Source organism: Perca fluviatilis, chromosome 10, assembly GCF_010015445.1.
Source record: "Perca fluviatilis chromosome 10, GENO_Pfluv_1.0, whole genome shotgun sequence".
Classification (NCBI taxonomy): domain Eukaryota; kingdom Metazoa; phylum Chordata; class Actinopteri; order Perciformes; family Percidae; genus Perca; species Perca fluviatilis.
In genome coordinates this window covers 21,701,374-21,718,563 of record NC_053121.1, presented here as the reverse complement: position 1 = coordinate 21,718,563, position 17,190 = coordinate 21,701,374, and the positions used below count along the sequence as shown (strand labels likewise).

At 40.9% G+C, this 17,190-nt stretch overlaps 1 protein-coding gene across 3 annotated transcripts; it reads right to left on the bottom strand.

Moving 5' to 3' along the window:
- Nucleotides 1-7,088: 7,088 nt before the first annotated feature.
- Nucleotides 7,089-17,161, bottom strand: eef1g (eukaryotic translation elongation factor 1 gamma). 3 transcript variants are annotated; one of them, XM_039813118.1, is made up of 10 exons: nt 17,018-17,161; nt 15,888-16,046; nt 15,532-15,595; nt 13,257-13,399; nt 12,940-13,083; nt 12,689-12,818; nt 10,984-11,188; nt 9,118-9,290; nt 7,988-8,112; nt 7,089-7,470 (listed from the first exon to the last, which is right to left on the bottom strand). In XM_039813118.1, the coding sequence occupies exons 1-10, from the start codon at nt 17,027-17,029 to the stop codon at nt 7,312-7,314; spliced, it is 1,314 nt and encodes a 437-aa protein (XP_039669052.1). In that variant the 5' UTR covers nt 17,030-17,161; the 3' UTR covers nt 7,089-7,311. The 3 variants fall into 3 exon arrangements, with proteins under 3 accessions (XP_039669052.1, XP_039669053.1, XP_039669051.1); XM_039813119.1 differs by lacking the exon at nt 17,018-17,161 and adding an exon at nt 16,830-16,848; XM_039813117.1 differs by lacking the exon at nt 17,018-17,161 and adding an exon at nt 16,593-16,640.
- Between the last annotated feature and the right edge of the window lie 29 nt (nt 17,162-17,190).

Below are 17,190 nucleotides of genomic sequence, written 5' to 3'. Positions count from 1 at the left end.
CTGCCCATTATCGGCATAAGAGCCATATGGGTGGGAGTTGCACATTTGATTGTGTAACGCAGGTTTAATCAGACACAAGAGACTATCTGAACACATTTCAATAGAGTTTTTTTATTTTCAATAGTTTAAAATAGCTGATAAAGGTTCAAATGGATTCAAAAGAGACAAAATCCTTAAACTTGCAAAATGTCACAATTATCCACTGAAATTCTTTCCTAAATTCAGACAATGCACACAGTGTCCTTTTTTCAAGGCCCGTTTGTATGAGTCATCAAGATAATTTGTGAGAACATGAGATACAACAGAACGGTTTTAATCCAAACACACTTGATAATGTAACTCAAAGTTTACTACAGGTGACTACAACATTTATTTTGCACTATGAGGTGTAACCAATAATTTCAATAATTCTGTAATTGCATGTGTCACATTTTCAAAATGCTGGCGTCTGTAGGATTTATATATCACGTCTGTTCTGAAAAGAAAGCATGAAGAGTATTACTTTCATCGGCAGTAATAGCAAACAGAGTACAGATTCACATAAACAGCAAACCTATTCAAAGTGTCGGCTTTCACTGAAACTGATCTTGTTTGCTGCATTTGTGTTTGCTTGAAAATATAATTTAACTTAAAAGTCTTTAGTCAAGATTATTGTTAAAAGCAGGCACTCACTACACAAACCGGATTGTGTGCAGATAGAAGAGTTCTTTGTATACTAACTTGATTTTTTACACAATGCAACATTGTGAATATTGCGACTGCCGAAAACAGACACACAAACACTGTCAAAGAGGCATTGTCAGTGTCGAAGAATGTCAAAGGAAATCTACTTCAGATTCATCTTTAGTTCTTTATAAATGAATGAATGCACTATTGCTGAAGATGAGTCAAAAAGGCTGCAAATAAATTAGCATAAAGTGACACTGATCATATCTTTCTACTGCTGTTTACTCTTGGTCTTGTGACTGTTTATTTTAATAGCACTTTACTGCCAGTCCTTTATTTAGAGAGGTAGACTGATTGAGATTAGGATCTCTCTTTCACATGTACAGGAAAACATAAAAATAAAAATAAACCATAATTTCCGGTACAAAGATAGTGACGAATGCAAGTTATGCATGATCCCCTGCAGCATCGGCTCTCTCAGCTCACAGTGCTTAACTCAGTAGGAGCAACACGCAAACACGTTTCTGTGTTGATGTTATCTTACATTTCTTGTATGTGAATACTTAAAATAAACCCACTGGGTTCCACACATCAGTTGAATTTTTGTAACTATCATTTCTTGTCTGCATTGCTGAGAAATGTTGATCAGATCAAATAATTGACCCCACAGGTTGTTTTCCCTAGATCCCCTCAAATGTGCATGCTATTATAATCAGAAGTTTAATGTAATGTTATGCAATACCATATAATCACGTGCAATTCGATAATATATGGTAACGAAATAGAAAAGTCATAGAATTACTGTTTGGAAATGAATAACCTCAATGGGAACTTTTTTACAGAATGTGTTCAGTAAGCTGCATAGTCTAAGGAAGTAGTTTTTTTGCATAATGGTCATTACTACCTGGAGAAGTAAAATATTTTCTTCATTATGAGTGGTGGAACGCTATCATGTAATTCAGTAGCATTTAGTGAATGCTACTGGATGATTTATGATTACACTACCTGAATCTACTACTGAATTTTCTTCATCTTTTTGGCAAATGAATCAGGAACCATGGAACTGAAACAAAACCAGAGAGACTATGTTCAAAAAGTTCACCTTAAACTTAATTACCACATGCATCGTTTGTTGCATCGTATGTAACATGTTACCGTACATGAGAGATTTTGTGCTATCCTGCGTGTGGAGCCCTGTGAGTAAGCATACAGCAAGCTGAGACTTCTAAAAACAAAAACAAAGTTGACCTTAAGTAACAACTGAGAGCAAAGTGTATCCATAGAGAGAATAAGTACAAAGAAATCACAGTCATCCAATGACAGTGTGCAGTATTTAAGATACACTATCTTGCAACACACAGGTCACCCCGCCTGATATTTGCCATCACCATAGTAACTCATCATTGGTAATCATTTTGGAATTCCCCACAGCGCGTGGTCTCACACGCACAAACACACACTGATGACTCAGAAAGGCGAGCTGGTCCTTTGGTACAGAGAAGAATGTAAAGGGAAAAAGGGGAATGAGAGACAGATTGAATTGTGGTTTCCACTGCAAGTTGTGAGTCACGAACACGAGGAAGGGACGGAGAGAGAAAAAAAGAGACTATTCTGGGATGGCTGCTATAGCAACATAATAAGCAAGGGGGCAGGTACTTACAGGGCTGTTTCCATAGCAATGCCCTGTGTGTGTGTATGGATACATATCACATGCCATACAGCAGTTTGTAACGTAGTAAGGAACTTTGTTGTATTTTGTTTGTAAATGTTTTTTTTTAGATGAGATGGTCTCCCCCCTTCTTCCAACACAGCCTGAATCATCTGAACAGACTGATGCTGGGAACACTTTCACATGTTCAGTCTTGCCATCGCTGTCACAATGTGCAATCAGAGTGATTAAGTTACTGAAAGCTTACTTTTGGGTGTACTTACTGATGCCCAATTGTTTCAACATATCAGCCCCTGTAAAGTGAAGTAACTCCATAGATTTGACACATTCATGGAGACACAGATTGCGTGTGATTAGCCCACTGTGTGATCAATTTCTAGACAGTGTCTGACAATCACTCACTGTTAACTGTTTTGAATCATTAATCCAAGAAAGCGATAAAGAGGGGGAGGGGGGGTCCTCCTGCCTTTGGCTCACCACCACCCATCTGTTGTGAACAGATACCTTCCTGGGCTGCACATTCCAGTCATAGCTGCAAATGTTCCAACACTCTGACTCTTTCTTTGTAAGCCATAAACCACCAACAAGTCAATACATGAAACGGCAATCTATGCTTTCACGAGCTTGGTTGGGGTACCGTTTGTCCTGTAAGCTCATCAAGGCCCAACCTGCCTCTTTCTTAACCAAACATTGCAAGAAGAAGCTTATTAAATGTCTTGAACCAACGCAAGTTACTCTAAACTGTGCTGATTTCAGTTCCTATACCTGCAGTCTCGTTTTAAAACAAGGTACAGTCGCAGTTGGATAGCCTGGGGCCGATGTGAAAATTGAAGGTTCAGTACACACCCAAACCACAATGTGCTTGCAAAGCTATTATGACTAACTTTTAAATGCAGTATTATTTTAACACACACTGCTGAAGGGGAAGGAAGATACAAAGGGAATCTATTAGTACTATTATATTTATTTATTTTCTTTTCTTTAATGACAGTGATCAATATTTCTGCGTATTACAGTTTTGCTGAAGTTTGACAACACCACTCCCAGTGTTCCACCTCCAGATTCTGGTAATATGAGCCAGAGGCAACTCTGGGGTTTCATGTCCAAAAGCACAGGGGCTGTCTGTTTTCCCTTCGCAGTACCTCTCTCTCTCTCTCTCTCTCTCTCTCTCTCTCTCTCATCCTTCGTGTCACGCACTTTCCTCTCCACTCTCACACTGGCACCCTCTGTTGCAAGGCAACGCAAAACCACTAAGAAATAACTAATAAATAATCCCTGTTTTAAACAATGGTGTCCCACTTCAGTTTAAGGATGTTACTTGCAGACATTGTGAGCAAAGCCTACTTGGTTGCTGTATCATATCATCTTGTCACTCCTTTCCTTCTTCAGCTATTTCCCCTCAGAAGACTCACCTTTGACCTCACTCATTCCATTCCAGTACAAAATTACTGCCACAGTGCAGACAGTACGTTCCACAGAGAAATGTGCAGCTCACACCCCTTTATGTGCACCAATGGGAAGAAACGCCCCTCACTCCGGAACCGACGTTAAAGGGATAGTTCGGATTTTTGTGGGGTTTTATGAGGTATGGATCCATCTAGTCCGTGAGATGGTGGTCGGCACGCCCCAAAAGGCCTGCCTGCCCAGAACCACCCTTTGCTAGAATTCCATGCTACCATTCACCTGTTCCTGGCTCTTACCTCAAACACAAATAGGGGACACTTAAGGTGAAGAAACCCTTATGTGCTGACTAAGGATCCATTTTCCTGCCCCAATTCCTTTTGCGCAAGTTAAGTGTGTGTGTGTCAGTGGGATTGCAAGCCCAACCCCAGACTAGAGTCTAAGGACAACTCCATACAACTCTGAGGGTGGGACTGTGTATATGTGGTGGCTGAGTGTTGTTTCTGTCTGCCTAGAAACGCCCCTACGACCGTCTGACAATACTTATACACGCTTGTATCGGCCATTAAGGCCAAACACTGTAGCATGGCTGTGAACATATCCAAAGGGAAAGAATTATATATTTAAGGACTTTTAGGCCACAGCTACAACTTTAAAAAAACATCTGCTTATTCTACTATAATTATAACGCTCATTCTAGAGTCCCCAAAATGCTAAACCCATAGAAAACTAACTTCTTTGGCAATAGCATCTGCAATGTATTGAGCTTCTTTAGAGAAAACTTTGTTGGATTCCTTAGTGTTAGCTCTTCATCTCACAGTTCCAAGCCCCTCACCGGCCGCCTCACTCTTTTCCAGATGTGTGTCTTGCACCACCAGATGCTCAGCACATGCAAACATGCCTGAAGCTCCTGTAGGGGGCTGACAGCCACACAGGGATCTTGTGTGATGAAACAATACACCATGTCTCTGTGTTCCTTCCTCGCCAGCACTCCTCACTGCTGCAACTGCTTTTAAGAACCCCCCCCCCCACCACCACCACCTCATGCACGGACATAGAGATATGTCCAAAAAGCAAAGGAGAGAGAAAGAGAGGAAGGAAAAAGAAGTAGTGAGTGTGTGGCCAAGAGAGAAATAAAGACCAGGGGGGGAGGAAGGTTGGCAGGGTTGGAAGAGGAAATGTTGCTGTTGGCATAAAACTGTGTATTGTTCTTGTGGCTAGCTTAAGTTTAGCTTTTTAACTCTGAAGTTACTAAACAGATAAGGACCAGAATATTGTATGGACTCAATATTGTACCCGTTGCATAGGAAACTTGCCTCAAAAGGGTTAAAACTGTGTGTGTTCTCTCTTAACATTAATTTCATATTTGATTGCATGATTAAAGGACTTTTGTAACACCACTCCTTCAGCAATCGAAGGGTTAGCCATCAGCGGTGTTGTAACTGCCGCGATGCTGTGGGTGCACAAGTTGAAGTTATTTGCTCAAGTTACAGCCCTCTTCCACCACGATCCACAGGATGGGTGAGTCATGTGTTCAAGGACTTGGGCGCTTCACTGTTGTGGGAACATTTCCATTTTCTGACTTCCATGAGACCACAGAACAAACTAAAATGGCTTCCCTGATTCAACACTATGGTGGAAGATGGTTGCGCCAAAATTATCTTGAATCACGCTGGTTGGAAAAAATGACACATCTGACTCACTCTGGGATGGGATTCCTTTCTTGTGCATTTCTCATGTGTGTGTGAGTGTGTCTGAGAGAAAAACAGATCCACAAAACATCTTAACTCTAGATTTGAACATATTCAGTGATTAAACTAGGGTTGATTGTGCTTAATATTGAACATCGCAAGACTGACATTCAAAGGTGAAATTCTTATGAATATAAATCTTAATTCATATACTATAATCCTATATGGACTGGTCCAGGTGTCCTATTTTACCTGCAGCTATGGACAACACACAATGAAGCACCGAACAAAGAAACCAGTTATAGCAGAATTGGAAGGATTAGCCAGACTGCAGGTGTGTGAACAGTCAACAGCAAATGATGAAGAGTGTGATACTAACTTCAATACGGTTGGGTGTGTCTGTTTAAAAGAAATGATTCATCTTTACAGTACCACACTAACTCCACCAGAAATAATTACATTATTTTTTAGTAAATAAAGTTTGCAGTTCAATTTAGGGATTCAGTCTGATGTGAAACGAATGTCTGAATCTATGCATGCACAGAAAACGGCAGACTATAAACATGGTCTATTCCTCTTTATGAAAAGCTTTTTTTCTTTAATACCAACTTGCAGAAGTAGGTAACGAAACGTGACATTTCTGCATTTTAGTGGGGTGTGGTCAACATTTCTTATATCAGCCTATGAAGTCATGCTCAAATATGATGCATTTACAATCTGAATTATTTTTAAAGTGTGCTGGCTTTTCTCATTTTTAAATGCTGATTTCCAATTTACAGGTATTCATAAAATTAACCTGTAAGTCAATTTACAGGTTTTTAGTAAAATACATAATTCAGTGTAAAAGATTTTATGTGGCCTTGTAGAAGATAGAGCGTCCAAGTGGATGTCTTTGTAAAGAGGTTTCAGGCTTCCTCTTTGGGGGAAGCACCAGAAACATCAAAACAAGAACTCAGTTTAAAGCAGACCACATTCCTGTCTTAGCATGAGCAAACCGCAGAGCTCAACCCCGTCATTTTCTCTGCGGAGGTTTCCCATTCAACAGCTTTCCAATGACAAGTCTTTGCTTGACCCCTGCAGGAATAAGAGAACACTGCAGCATCAGCCTAACCTTTAGCCTAGTGTTGAAGTAACTGATAAACCGCAGTAGGACAAATTAAAATGTTCCAAAAAGAAAAGGTTTCCCCAGTTAGGATGCTAAATTTATTCACCCATTCGCAACAGTAAAAGTGGATCACAAAGTGTCTAGTATCTATGAGTCACAAATGTTAGTTACTTGACACCAAGCTGAATAGCTTTGTTTCACTCACCTCTTCTGGTGAATAATAAACGACAGATTTCCAACCACACCCGGCATTGCCATTGGGTGTGGTCAAGTGTGCTCGTATCACACAACACTGATGTCAAGAGTGTTGAATTAACTTCTACGTAATGGTTTTTACTTCTACAGCAAGATTTTCAGCAGCTGCTACATTACTCTGTCTTTTTATTGATCATAGTCTGTGCACACAAAAAAAAAATAATATTCCTACCATTACCATTTACTTTGTCCCCTTTTCTGAGTAGCACTCTTGAGAGAGATGCACAAAATTAAATTCATTTGTAGATGAGTTTGCACACAAAACTTTGAACACAAACAGACTAAAGTCAGACCACAGACATTAAATCCCATAGGTGGCATTGTGGAAAATGCTTTATTTCGCAGGTCAAACAACAAAAAAACCAGTTTCGGGCCACTGAGACAATTCACTTGTCTTCAAAACTCTGTCATTCCAAGTCATTTTTGCAGTAAAGTAAGCACGTGGTGGCTGAAAGTCCACTGGTTTTTAAGTGCTGGAAATCAGAAGCGCATAATGCTTTTGTTCAGGCTGTCCCAGTGTCCTCTCACTTGAAGATCTTGCCTTGGTTGAAGGCTTTACCCACGTGCTTGAAGTCTCCCTCCCAGGCAAAGTACTCCTTTACCATGGTCTTGCACTCCTCACTTTTTGAATCCAGCTTGCGCCAGTCATATGATTCGTAGTCAATCTGCCAGTCTTGAGACAGCTAGGATGGGAATTAAATAAAATGCTTTGTTAAGACTCATTTACTTGAACATTTTCTCACCATTTTAATTCTGAGCTGCAGTCTCTTCACTTGACTGAATATAACCAATGACAAAAACCCAAACAGCAGTGCAGACATCTAACAATTTACAACATCTAATATTTAAAGTAAATTTTAACTCTTGAACTTGGATATAATTTGTGCCCATAGCATGAACCAGCCTATTGCTCACTGAAACAGAGATGACTGGGATGAATATGGTCTCAAGTTTCTCTTCCCCCATCAGATTAAGACTCTGTGCCATGATTAGCCACCGCCTTGCCCATGACAGGGGACTGTCCAACTCTGAGATGAGTCTCATCCAATCAAACATTTTGTCACTCAGGAAACATGCATTTAATTTGAGCTGTATTTCATAGTGACTATACACATGAATGCCCAAATCAAGTAGTAGATTGTTGGAACGTTCTCAGGATAGGACAGTTTGGAAAGGGTGTTTACCCTTTTCAATACTTACAGTGAAGGCCAGGTCCTGGCCTCTGAAGATCCAGATGCCAGAGATGCTGCTGTCATTGTTGGTGCCAAACAAGATGACACTGGCGAAGGCGTTCTTTCGGAGTTTGTCCAGGCGCTGGAACATACCTGTGAAGGGTTTGAGACATGTTATCAATAGAAACAAAAAGTCATGACATACAATGTAATGTCAATTCTGCTTCAAACATTAACCAACATGGTTTTTTTTAATGACTTAACACTAGAAGTTTATCTGGATGATCAACTTCCATGCCCACCTTTTCAGATAGGGGCAAACAAAGGCCAAAACACCTGTAGGGCAGTTCTGTCTACATTTCAGCATTCTTACAGACTTTTTTTCTGTGCCCATAGCATGAACCAGCCTATTACTCACTGAAACAGAGATGACTGGGATGAACATGGTCTCAAGTTTCTCTTCCCCTGTCAGATTAAGACTTGGTGCCATGATTGGACACTGCCTTGCCCAATGACAGGGGAGCATCCATTTTCCCCCTAAAGAGGGGCGTTTCCTGGTTGGTGTACAGGCCTGTTTCTGCACAAAAACTTGAGAAGCAGCTGCTAAAGTTTCAAAATGTAATTATTCCAAAGACGAGCAGTGGCTTGAGCGGCAACCAAACCTGGTTAAACTTATCCTTAGTTATGTGTTCTGAGCATGATTTTTTAATCAAACTTCACAGAAAAGCTGTGCTACATTGAAATATGGGCCAAACCACTGAGGAAACATGTTCATGTCACTAAAGAATCTATGAACTAGGCCTCCAGGTGATTTTAATTCTAGAAGCCTTACTTGCAATCCATTATTAAAATAAATCATTTACAAACATGCAACATTTAAGTAATGATCAATACCTATTTGGCTAACAAAAACCTTTACACCACTATTAAAAAACAGACTTGCTTGTCTTCGGCTCAAGGGAGCCAACCGGAACTAACAGGAAACTCACACCAACACATGAACCAGCAAACCTCATACGTGACCACATTTAAAAAGTTTCTTTCCGACCACTGAGGCACCCTATTGCTCCAGATTACACAAGTAGGACTGACATACAATAAATGGGCATTCACTTTAGATCCAAGGTGGTGAGGGAAGTGGCAGCTGCTGAGTCTCACCTGTGATAAGGTTGCAGCTCTTGAAGGTAAGTGTAAGCTCCTCTGGGTATTTGTACTGGCCGTACCAGATGGAGTACCCCTCATGGTCAAAGTGCTCCCAAAAGTGGGGAATGGCTACAGTCATGGTGTCTTCATTAGAATACTTTCTCTTGAACTCGTCCATGACAAATGAGCTAAAAAAAAAAAAAAAAAAAAAGGGAAAAGGTCACACACACAGAGAGAGAGAGAAAGACGTGTGGAAATTAGGCAAAGCGTAAAAGACATGATTAGACATACATTAGAGGTTGGATACCCAAAACAAGCCCATTGGGACCTGACGGGCTGAGTTCGGACAGATATTTAGAAATGACGTTCGGGTCGGTTTCGGTCACATCAGCGCGATAAGGAATTGAACATTTTAAATTTAAAAAAGCTTATTATGTAGGTGCATGCCTGTGTTAATGTGCGCTTGTTGCCGTGTGCGCTGATGTGCTCATCTGTTGACATTCCCGAATGCCTTCCTATAGTTGCTTAATAAAAGCGGGTTTTCCACACAAAGAAACGTACATGGGTCATAAGTATGGAGGAAAAAAAAACAAAAGATTTTAAGTGTCGGGCTCGGACATAAATATCTAAATGCCTGTCGGATGCGGGCGGGGCTTGGACAGAGAAATGTGGCCCGATCTGCGCTCTAATATACACGTTGTGTTTTAACTAGTTCATTATTTCCCCAGCACACCAACTTCACACTTGTGAAGTTTTGTAATTTGAAAATGCAGCACAGCAGTAACTGGGGTATGTTAATAACCAGGTTATGCCAGTTATACCCATATACATAAGCGGGGAAGAATGACTGGTGTAACTACCTCCGGTGCATTAGGTGATGCTCGGCAACGCCCAACTGGTCAGAATAAGGCTTTTTCTTCCGGTTGACCTTCGCCAAGATCACATTTTGGAAAGCGGGGGAAGACATACAACCTTTCAGTGCCAAAAATGGGTCTTCTCATGGCAAAGTCCTTAGCGGATTTAAAGCTCCTGTTGCTGCCGTTTTTGGCACTCTTGCTTCCAACTGCTCTCTTCAATTTCTATTTCAAAAACTAACGCAACGGAGTGTGGAGGGGCAGTTATAACCTACGGTGCATTTGCAGGCTCATAACTCGAGCTTACCCAGTTTAAGGTGTATAAATGCACAAATAACCCTTTTTTCAAGGTTGACTGGAAGACCGCACAAGGGTCACAAAAAAAAAAAGGGGTGTACATTAGGACAATATGCGTACCGATTCAATTTGGATTGCGATTTTCCTTTTTAATGATAGTATTGAGTATTGGGATTTTCTTTAACAAAAATAAAAGTTGAATACACTTTCATGAAACATTTCTAAAGATCATTTGTTTCCTAAAAAGATTGTACATCACATGTCCGTCAGTCTGACATTTCATTTATAAAGTACATAACGTACTGTACTTTCTGCGATTGACCCGTTTTGCTGGAAACATGTAGTTGCCGCCTGCGGCACCATAAAAACAAAAGATTTAGGCGAATCACTGGTTAAAAATAACCAATTTTAAAAATAGCAAAAACAAATACTGTAAATCTTAAGGTTCAATTTAGCTTGTGGCCATATTATGAACCAGCCTTTTACTCACTGAATCAGAGATGGCTGGGATGAATATATGGTCTGAAGTTTCTCTTCCCCTGTCAGATTAAGACTTGGTGCCATACTGGACACTGCCTTGCCCAATGACAGGGGACCACCCGTTTTCTCTAAAGAGGAGAGTTTCCCCAATTTGTGTACTGCACTGTAAGAATTTCATTGTTGGCCACTGCTATCTAGAAAATGTTGAAAAAAAAATATATAATTTAGACAAGCATTAAGATCGTTCTACCTCTTCGGCAGGTGTGCAAAGGGGTCCTTGGCTTTGGGCTCAGAGGCCAAAGCAGCATCACAGTCATCCATCTCCTCTTCTGGGGCAGGCTTCTTCTCTTCTTTCTTCTTTTCCTTCTTCTCCTGGGGCTTGGCTGCCTCTTTTCCACCCTTCTCTTTCTTAGGAGGAGTCTCTTTTTTGGGCTGCATATCAGCAAACTTCTTTGCTGGAGGAATGGAAGAAAACACCAAGAAACATGTTCTGTTAAGTGTTCAATTATCGGTCTTTGGTTTTGCACTCAAAACTAACACAATCCATAAAGTAGTTCTGTCAGTAACAGTTCAATATCCTAAGGTCAGACTCTTTACTGTGCCCATAGCATGAACCAGCCTATTGCTCACTGAAACAGAGATGACTGGGATGAACATGGTCTCAAGTTTCTCTTCCCCTGTCAGATTAAGACTTGGTGCCATGATTGGACACTGCCTTGCCCAATGACAGGGGAGCATCCTTCTGGTCTTTGGAGATGAATTTTGAAATATTGCAAGAAAATTTATGTTTAAGGGAATTATCAGCACTCTTGATAAGTAATTCAGTATTTAATTTAATAGCTTTAACCCTCAGAGCCCTGAGGCCATTTTTACAATTCCTTGTCCGTCTGGCTTTTATTTTCTAAATAAGCTTGTAAAACATCAACCCTGTTGTCTATAATCAATTAATGTACATCATTTTTTTCGGGAAAAAATGGGCTATTACAATATTTGTGCTGTAGTGCGGTCACTTGAATGTAAAAAAAAGGTTGTATGACAGACAAAACGGAAAATGAATCTCGTAGATATTTTTTGATATCACACACAGAACAATAAAAGCTAAGCCAATCTCTAAATCAGTTCCCATATGTCTTGAGTGTCAAACTGAAGAAATAAACATTACAACTTATACAGTTGATAAAATATATAATTTTTTGAAAAAAGTCCAAAGACGCTTTTGCCAATAATCAAAATAATGTCATATTTATTGATATCACACCACACAGCAATGCTACACAAGCATTTGTGTTGTCTAAAACAGTTCTATGTATTTGGAGTCATCCAGTGTAAAAATAAATATTTACATTTCTTCAAAAAAGGCCCAAAAGTATCCCAAATATCTAAACAGTGACACCATTCTTCTCTGAAATAGACCGGAATTATCTCTCTTTTTCACTTTACTCTTTGTTCTCGCTCAGAACAGCCTGGAATGATCTCTCTTTTCCACTCTCTATTGTCTGTGTGACAGACCAGCCTTCCCATTGGTTGAAAACCAAAGCATCATGGGAGATTTATACTAGACGAGCACAGAGCTAGCAGCAGAAATGACCGAAAACCCCTGTGATGCCTAGCTCGTTAGCTATTAGCAGGAGAAGACGGCAAGAAGCTAGAAGCAGAAATGACCGAAAACGAGATAAATTATGGACATCGAGTGGATAAATCTTGGATGCAAGTTTGGATTTATTGCTGAACAACTCTGAAAAGAGGCACAAGTTCCAGGCTGGATAGAAAACCTTCTGTAAAGGCTACAAAGACACCCGTGATGCCTAGCTCGTTAGCTTTTCGCTGGAAAAAAGGGTAAGAAGATCGATAAAACTTTCATAAACTTATCTAAATATTAATCGGAGGTGCCGTGTGACGTCGTGGACGATGCTCAATATGTATGCCTTCTGATCTAATTGCTTATAGTTACTCACCATCAAACTGGGCCATCTTTTCACACAGCTTGACCTCTCCAAGGACAGCCTTGAACTGGGGCTGGTTGACACAGGTGGTGAACCAGCGAGTTGCGTTGGGGTAAGACTGACGGAAAGAAGGCTCAAGGACCTACAGGGGACAAAAGTGTCTCTACTCAAATATCAAGTATTAATCTAAGAAATGTCACAATTAATGAAAATAGTGTTTCAGATGCTTTGTGTTACTGTTATCTGCGGTGTGTATGTCAAACCTGTTTGTAGAGCCAGAGCATGGAGCAGGCCACAGTGATGTCAGCAAGGCTGACCCTCTCTCCCACAAGGAAGGTACGAGTGTTCAGGTGTTGGTTCAGCACTGCAAGGACCCTCTTCACATCCTCCTTGGCCTGCTCTGTAGCCTGGACAGCCCGGATAGAAGAATGACTTTGCATGATTACGCAACAGATGTGCCAAGTCTCAACTACAGGGTGTCACACTCTGACAAACTGAAACTGGCACACAACTTCCACCACAGCTATCAAGTAATAATTTAAAAGTCTTAAGCTTGACCATAAAATGCTGAGCTGCACACCTGCTTGTTGAACTGCATGATTCCCAGAGTTGGGAAGACCCATGCACTGGCTGGAGGGATGATCTCTGAGTCAGCGAAGCTCACCCACTGCAGCACTTGGGCTGCGGCCTGGGGAGTGGCACCGCGCAGGGCATCATTGCTCACTGTGGTTGAAAAAGGTGGAGAGCGTTTAGGAAAGAAATAACAAAAAAAACAAAACAAAAAAAAAACTGTAGAATCATAATCATTCCACATTTTGTACACAGAGAGCATAAAAGTTGTTTTCATGGATTTAAACTATTTTACTGATGTATTACCTTTAAAAAGCATGCATGGAAAAGCTATTGCGTTAAGCGCAGACAGTGCAACAGACATTTCAAACCCATCCATCAGGTATAAATAACGATGGTGCAATTCATTAAGGTGTGCAGGAAATGCAGGAAACTTGCATGTAATGCAAGTGCTAGAGCACAGTGACCTGTTAATTTATGAATTTACTAATAGTTTGCTGATTCAAGTGACAAATTCCACCACAAATTCTAGACCTTCAGGAAACACCAAATGTATTCATGGAGAAACTGTCCATTAAACAGAGGAGCATTTACTCTACTTCCTTAAGACTTAGGTGCACAATAAATAGGGACATTTTGGATTAACAAATTGATAGTGCATAAGACACTTAAGTTAAAGGGGTGATAGAACGCAAAACCGATTTTACCCTGTCATAGTTGAATAACGACAGTTCGGTGGGTAAATAGGACATACATAGAAGCTCAAAATCACATTGACACCCCTTTACTATGAAAATCTCATATTTTGAAACTGCCGCTGAAAACGGGCGAATCCCAACAAAGCTGGAAGTTGACGTCAACCCCCCAAAAACCGGAACCTTTGTCAGCCCATGGGTGTATAAGAGAACGGTCACGCCCCAACATTTACATAGGCTACACAACTGACCTGAGATCAGGTAGTTTTCTGAATCTAGCTAGGTCACGCAGATCTCTGCTATTCCGTTACAAAATTCACTTCTGAAACTTCTTATGCGAGAAATCAACCATATAAAGCTCAAATATGGGCCGCTTTACGAAAAAGGATGGCTAATTGCAAATTTTCTCCGACTGTGTCGGAGTTTAGTGCCGGTGTTGGTGCTGCCTGGGTTGCTACATCGCCGCCCTGACCGCAGTGTCAGCGAGCTTGTTACGCCCGCAATCTTTTACCGCAGCCCGCAGGTTCCAGTTAATCTTAAAATGGGTATGTGTGTTGAGTTATTTAAACAAACCATCGGGGAAATAAACGCCACTTGTCCGCAAGTCTCATTGATAGAGCCGCGGTGAGATGGAGTCCATCAATGAGAGCTAGCTAGCCTCCTCCTAACTCTCACATTCAAAAAAATACATTCAATTGAAATCCGAAATCGGACAAGTGTAAGCTAAGCTTTGTAAGACCTTGAGGAACCTGTAATATTCATGCCGTGACGAAATTCAAACTGTAAATATAATTTAGTTATGGCAAAAGTGTAGCTAGCTAGCTGCGGTATTTCCCCATTGTAATGAATGGGACATCTAGCAAGCAGCTGCTCGTCCTACAAAGACTCCTCGCGTGCGCGTAAAATGCCTTACAAAACAAATCCGGACACAACGGTTAGCTTTATAAGACATTGGGGAATGATGTTATATAGTAATGCGTGACCGAAATTCAAAACCGTAAATATATTAGAGTTACGGCGCGGCAGCGGAGCCCGTAGTGCAGTATCCACAAAGGGTGACTTTGCGCTGGGTATGGAGCCCAGCAGGCTGCCCCTTTCGTCAGACTGTGTGGAGCTCTTAAAGGCCGTCTTACCAAATTTGCAATTAGCCATCAAATTTTTGTAAAACGGCCCATATTTCAGCTTTATATAGTTGATTTCTCGCTTAAAAAGTCTCAGAAGTGAATTTGGTAATGAAACATCGCAGTGTCTGGAATGTGAGATTCTGTCGCTTCTCTAATGTATGTGTATTGGGGATTGCAAACAATTTTTAATTTCAGCTTCTTTTTTTTTGTATGGCAAGGTGTCCGCCAACCAATCAGCGCGCAGCTCATCTAAATATTCATGACCATACCATATTTGGAAGAAAAGCTCTTGTTACAAATAGGGCCAAAACACAGGGATGCATAAGGGCCAGTAAAATATCAACCAGGCCATTTTCAGCCCAACTAATCTTACATACCCCATTAGGAGACCATAAGGAACAGTGTGAAATACCCTATATAATCATTCTATCACCCCTTTAACCATATTACTAAATGTGAGACTTACAGTAGTGAGCAATGGCATTACTCTCAAACAGACAGAAACCGTCATCTCCCTGGTAGGCAGGTACCTACAAACAAGGACAAAATTCAGTAATAATTTAACACATGTAGCATGTTTTTTATTATATCCAGAGCATCATGCAGTCAAGTGGAAACATGTTAGTTACACAACAGTGGCATAATCAAAACAGTTAAAGCTTTTATAATTTATTATATTTAATTATTGGATAATCGACTTGAAGGCAGTAACCGATTCGCCACATTCATTGTTGAAACAAGAGCTACGGTGTAACAATAGTCCTACAAATCAAGCACTACTGCACTAACCTAGCCCTACAAGCCAAGCACTACTTCACTAACCTTGCCCAGCGGAAAGTTGTTGAGGAAGGCAGGAGTACGGTTCGTCTGCCCGAAGGTGAAGGCAGGGGAGCCGCTGGCGACTTTGAGGCGAGCCCCACTGTACTGGGCTGCAATCTGGGCCTTGAAGGCCCGCCAGTTCTCTGGGTACGTGTACAAAGTCTGGAAACAGAGGAGACAACCCTACATTAATCAAAACAATCAAACACATAAGAAATCTAATTTGAACATACAAGCATTACATTTTTGCTGCCAGGTTAGCAAGACACTGAGCAAACCTAAGGATGTTTCGCATGGCAATATCACCTAACAAGGAAAAAAAAAAATCTCGCCCTGTAATACAAATTCGGTTAATTTAAAGATTACACTAGGGAGAAAGAAAAGTATGGTCAACAAAGCCACACATTCAGTAGAGATACATTGGTCTAGTAGTGTTCTTTAAACAAATGAATGTTCAAAATGAACGATGCTATCCAAATCTATAAGCTCGATCGGTTTAAAATGGACTGGGAGCAGGGTGATGCTAGGTCGTAACGTTAGTTAGATGTAACTACCGACTGCCAAAGTACTTTGTGGACCAACAAGGAAAAAAATTACAATATTCACGTGGCTGTTGACCAACTACAATGGGGAGGGGGAAAAAAAAAGAGCTATATTCACGTGGCTTTTAGCTTGCTTTAAATGCTAACTTATGCTAGCTATTGTTACCGGTAATATAACCCGACCAGTCTTCGTTCCCATAACGTTAGCTTTAAACTAAGTACGTAACAGGTTAGCCTTTGCATTACAACAAAGGACATAAGCACCAACGTCTGGCGAAAACGCCTATAAATGCGACAGTAAGTTTTCACGGCTCGAAAACAGCCACGTTAACGTGGCAAAAGCCTGGGCCGGGAGAGGGGCGTCTTTTACAGTGAATGCAACGTCAGGACAGCAAAAGCTAACCATAGTTTGTACGAACACTGAATGAAATTCTTCATAAATATCCCCAATAACAGCTAATTAACAGACAGAGGACATGGTTAACGTGTAAAGGTGCTCAGCACAAGTGCAGATGGGCAAGATTTTCGTCGGATTGCGCCTGGAAAGTTGAGAGAAAACCCCAAAACTAGCCATCTGTCCATCTTACTCACCCCTGCCGCCATCTTCAGGACGAGAGAAAGAAAGAACGAGCGTCCCACTGACGTATTTACGGCCCCAAGCCGTGCGCGCCGTTGCAATTTCCGCGTTCACGTTTCGGCTAAGGTTATGTACGGCCACAGAGAGATGCGTTTCACGCAGTTGCAGCTGCGCATCATGTCTCTTT

Excerpts from the sequence above, each read along its gene's own strand:
- eef1g (XM_039813117.1), bottom strand. The coding sequence starts at position 16,625 with ATGGGAACGAAGACTGGTCGGGTTATATTACCG. Across the intron at positions 15,596-15,887 it reads ACAACTTTCCGCTGGGCAAG|GTACCTGCCTACCAGGGAGA; the intron begins GTTAGTGAAGTA and ends CCTTGTTTGTAG. Across the intron at positions 13,084-13,256 it reads TCATGCAGTTCAACAAGCAG|GCTACAGAGCAGGCCAAGGA; the intron begins GTGTGCAGCTCA and ends CGGGCTGTCCAG.